The sequence below is a fragment of the Cynara cardunculus genome, unplaced genomic scaffold, assembly GCF_001531365.2.
Source record: "Cynara cardunculus var. scolymus isolate 2C unplaced genomic scaffold, CcrdV1 Un_Scaffold_6882, whole genome shotgun sequence".
NCBI classification, from domain to species: domain Eukaryota; kingdom Viridiplantae; phylum Streptophyta; class Magnoliopsida; order Asterales; family Asteraceae; genus Cynara; species Cynara cardunculus.
In genome coordinates, this window is record NW_020203217.1 from 6,745 (window position 1) to 12,147 (window position 5,403).

At 33.8% G+C, this 5,403-nt stretch overlaps 1 protein-coding gene across 1 annotated transcript; it reads right to left on the reverse strand.

The window, feature by feature from the left end:
* Positions 1-2,969: 2,969 nt before the first annotated feature.
* Positions 2,970-4,049, reverse strand: LOC112504783 (receptor-like protein 32). The gene has a single exon (XM_025108735.1). The coding sequence runs from the start codon at positions 4,047-4,049 to the stop codon at positions 2,970-2,972; it is 1,080 nt and encodes a 359-aa protein (XP_024964503.1).
* Between the last annotated feature and the right edge of the window lie 1,354 nt (positions 4,050-5,403).

Sequence of the window (5,403 nt, forward strand, 5' to 3'; positions counted from 1 at the left end):
ATTTTTTTAATAAATTTTTCAAACCATATTGATTAAAATATCCATATTTTTTATTTTAGAAAATACGTTGAACATGCTCTTAATCTTCATTCTTAAGATTTCTTCAATTTCAAAAATCATAATTATAATAACTTGTATAATGTTTGTGTGTAAAAAAATATTTCAATAATAATAATTCAATGTCGTTTTGATAGCTTAGAATCTTATGTGACGACTAATATAGGAGGTAAATGCTTACCCGATAAATGTTTAGGTAAACGATTCAAATTACTATTGTTTAGAGTATAAATGTTATTTACTGAAACCCAAAAAAAAGTTATTAATTAAGTTTTAAATGTTTTGTTTGGGTGTGGGAAATCTTTGAATCCAAATTCATATAATATAATGAAAAATAAGACAATAATTTTGATTTTGGTAGACAATAATCTAAAAAATCATTTATATGTGTAGAAGTTATTATACTCTGTTTTTAAATATATTATATAACATCAAACATTATTTTTAAACGGTCAAGATTATTTAGAAAAATAATAAATTCAAATGAAGTCCCCAATTAAATAAATGTTATATATAATTCAATGGGAAGTTTTTCAAAAAATTATTGGTTCCAAGATGGGTCTTAGGATTCAATCGTGTAACACATTTATTGTTTTATTTTTCAAAAGTATTTTTAGAAAATATAATATAATAAATAAATTGTTATAATTTTAATAAGACGAAATGTAATCGTAATTTCTAAAAGGAGGGTCATGTGAATGAAAGACTTTGGGGTTTCAACCCTTTGGTTTTTCTCCTCCTACCTACTCAAGTCTCAAACATCAATGATTTCGCTGCAGTGAAAATCCGACAACATTGATAAGTCTTTACGGTTTTTGTGAGTTGTATGTTCAAAAGAATTTGTTTGATAGCGTTTGATATAATTAGACAGGACAAGAGGGTATGATTAGACTCGATTAGATTGAACAAGTTGTTAGTCATACGACTAGAGCAAGATACAATTGTCCCTAAAAATTGATTGATGATTTTATATATCTTATAATAGTTATAGATGACAAAAATCAAGTAAATATTAAAATAATTTTATTCATAAACATTTTTATACAATTTTTTTATATATATATACACACACACATACATCATTAAACTTTCTTATTTTGTAAGATTAAGTCTCTGAACTATTTTTTTTTAATGAAAAACCATTAAACTTTTTTATTTTGAACGATTAAGTCTCTGAACATTTTTTTAATAAAATAAACCATCGAACTTTTAAAAATTGGTTACTTACATCATTTTAACCCAAAACAAAGCTATATGTAACCGACTAGGAATGTTTTATAATAAACCCAAAACAATTTTACCATTCTCATACCTTACGACATTCAAACCTCAAACACTGTATCACTCCCCCTCGTCACTCCTCATCGCCCCATCGTTGTCTATTCTACATATTGCCTATCACGTTGTTGCCCCGCCATTGATGATAGATAAAAACAAATCAAAAAGAGGGAAATTGATAGTATGGGCCAAAAGTGTGATAGAGATATGGAGAACGGACAATGATGGGGCGACGAGGAATGGCGAGGGAGAGTGATACCGGCGTTTGAGTGGGGTTTGAATGACACACGGTTTGAGAACGGTAGAATTAATTTAGGTTTCGTTTTACTTTAAAATCTTTCTGGTAAGTTATATTTAGCTTTTCTTGGGTTAAAATGATGTAGGTAACCAAATTGGCGAATTCTAAAATTTTGATGGTTTATTTTGTTGGAAAAAATATACAGGGATTTATTCATTTAGAATGAGAAAGTTTAAAAAAAAATCATTCAAAAAAATAGTAGAGGGACTTGATCATTAAAAATAAGAAACATTAATGATTTTTTTAATAAAAAAATAGTTCAAATAATTGGTTGGGATTTTATAAATTTATAAATCACAATAATGTTTAGGCCATTTCTAACCATTCAATAACTAATACAACTCAAAACTAACAACTGCAAGTTGTCAAGAGTTGATACAGATAATATATGTCTTCAAGATTACATATTAATGCTATACAAATGAGTTTATGACCAACGTGCGACACAAGGAAATAAACTAACTGATTAAATTATTTCTAAGCTTTAATAACAACATGATTCCAAACATGCATATATAAGATGATTCAACATAGCTCCATCCCAACCTGCGTCATAAAATTTTAGAAAAGAAAAATAACAAGCATTAATTTTGTTGACATTTATAGAAAAGAAAACATGCATGAGAAACACGTACCTAATCTCATTTTCCAATCTTGATGATTTATCTTCTCTTGTTTTGCCTTCTCTGGATCATTTGCTCTATTTCATCAGCAATTGCATTCAACCACTTTGGCCTTTCTGTTGACAACATGAAATATCCCAACAACAATCCGACTAGGGTTCCACATCCATATCCCAACATCACCACTTTCCATGTAAATACACTATCTTCTTCTCCATCAACTTCAAGCTGTGGGGCACTTGCATGTTCACACTCCTTGAGCAGCGGAAACCCACATAGTCCCGGATTCCCTTCGAATGAAGTGTTGAATGTACTCAACTGTGTTCCACCAGGAATACGTCCCACCAGAAGGTTCTGCGAGAGATTTAAGACTTCAAGACTCGTGATGTCTGCAAGACTTTGAGGAATCTTTCATGATAGTTGGTTTCCGGATAGGTCTAATGATTCAATCTCAGAGAGGTTACCTATAGTATGTGGGATCTGACCATTGAGGTGGTTGTTGGATAAGTTGAGCACTATCAACGAGTTAAGAGTGCATATTTCGTTTGGAATCTCTCCTTCAAATTTGTTACCAGATAGATCAACAATCGTGTAGTCGTTTGAAATTTTCTCAAATAAGGGTTGTTGACCCTTCACCACAACAATGATAGAGTAAAAGATGGTAGAGCTGTAAAGATTTAGATATGTATTCGTGCCATCATTGACCACATTCTTCATAACATCAAAATTTGAAAATATTTTCCAGGGAGATGGCCTCCAAACTCATTTTGAGATAAGTCAAGAACTCTCAAACTAGGAAATGGGTGTTCGATCATAAAAGAGCTTCTTTCTATGGGACAATGAAACTTGTTTGATCGGAGGACAAGAACATTCAGATATCGAAGACGTCCTAACTGGTCAGGGAATGCACCAGTTAAGCGGTTGTTTCCCAGATCAAGCACTTGCAAGTATGAGCATTTGGAAAAGCAACTTGGCACCTTACCTTCAAATTGATTTCCATTCAAAATAAGCCCCGTTAATTCTCCACCACACACATGTGGAATGGTGCCATTAAAATTATTGTTCCCCATATCTATAACTGAAGGAGAGAAGTTCATATCTCCAGGTTTAATCACTCCACTAAAGTGATTATTGGACAGATTCAAATATCGTAGATTTTCCATGTTCCAAATTGATAGAGGGAATGGCCCTGTTATGATGTTATGTGAGAGATCCAAGTAAACCAGTTCATTTCCTCCTAGCTCCTTAATGTAGCCATCGATTTCATTTCTTGATAGATCTAAAGATTGAAGTTTTCTCATGGCTCGTAAGGACTCTGGGAACACCTTTATCTTGCAAGATGCTAACTCCAAGGCTTGAAAATTAGGATTGACATAGCGACTGGCATTATTGGTCATAACAGATAAACCACTATATGAGAGAGAAAGAAAATCAAGGGTCCTGAGGCTTGATAATAAAGTATCCAACTCCCATACGCCAGTAAAATTGTTAAATGAGAGATCAAGCAAAGTGAGGTTCGGGAGTTGTTGAAATGTTTGCTGAATGGATCCTTGATCAAGCACGTCTATCGTTCCATCAAATTGATTGTTATTGAGTAATAATTTCTTTAATGATTGTCGGGTGAATAATTCCAATGGTAAGCTTCCGCCGAACATGTTGTTGGAGAGAAAGATAGCTTCCAGTGAGGGAAGAGTAAACAACCAAGAAGGTAATGTTCCATTAAGCTTGTTATATGATAAATATAGRGTAGTAAGGTGCCTAAGATTAAGTAGGGATTTGGGAAGAGGACCCATCAAACTACAATGAACGAGTATTAAAGTATTCAAAGACTTGAGATGGCCGATTGAGTCGGGTATCTGTCCTGATAAGTTGGTGTATGCGAGATCCAAGTAAGTCAAAGACTTGAGATGGCCGATTGAGTCGGNATAAGTTGGTGTATGCGAGATCCAAGTAAGTCAAAGACTTGAGATGGCCGATTGAGTCGGACATCTGTCCTAATAAGTTGGTGTATGCGAGATCCAAGTAAGTCAAAGACTTGAGATGGCCGATTGAGTCCGGTATCTGTCCTGATAAGTTGGTGTATGAGAGATCTAACAACTTGAGAGGGATGTTAGTGTTTGTGAAAACTTTAGGAAGTTGACCGGTGATATTAATGTTAAAACTCAAGTCAAGTTCTTCCAAATACGGAAGATTGAAGACGTTGTCAGGTAATTTTCCTTGCAAATATGTGAAGCTGAGATGGAGTGATTTCATAGAAGAAGAGATATCAAGATAAATGGGTAAAGTTGAAGYGATATTAACCTCGTCAAGCAAAAGCTCWTCCAATGAAGTAGAGTTATGGAGGAGATTGTAGAAAACATGAGGTTGAAGCTTCAAATCAAAATTCCAAGAGAGATCCAAMKAAACCAATTTAGGAAGAAGTGAGATTTCTGAAGGAATTTGACCTGTTAATCCACTTTCAGAGATGTTGAGATRGGTAAGAYTATTGGAGAGCATGCCAATTTCATGTGGAAGTTGGGAATCRGTAAGATTATTGAAGGCAAGGTTGAGTGATTGGAGGTGAGGAAGGGTGAAGAGGGTGGAGTTGGGGTGGATGGTACCTCGTAGCATGGCACAGGGAAGGTCAAGAGCGATCACATCACCTGTGTATTGGCTACAAATGACTCCATTCCATGTACAACAATTTGTGCTTTTGTTCCAGTTCATCATAACCGGATGATAACTAGAACCCAACCAAGGTTGACAATCATAATCAAAAGATGTGTCATTGATGGAGAAGAGGTTTTGTTTAAAGAGAAGCAAAGCATGAGTCTGTTTAGTAGAGCATTTATGAGTGGTGTTAGAGAAAGAGGAAAAGGATGAAGCAAAAGAGAGGAAGACAAAGAAAAAGAAAAAGAGAAAGGAGAGAAACAACTTTGAACAATTCATTATCTTTAATTGCATGTGTTTGCTTAGTGCAAGCATTTGCAGCATGTGTTTGCTTAGTGCAAGCATTTGCAGCTACTTTGAACACACACACACACACATATGTATATATATACAACTCATGATGTGATTACCGGAATTTGCTTGAAGTTTTTATATCAAATAAATAAATATTATTGAATTAAGTTGTTAGTAATAAAATTAACATATTTTACAAGATAA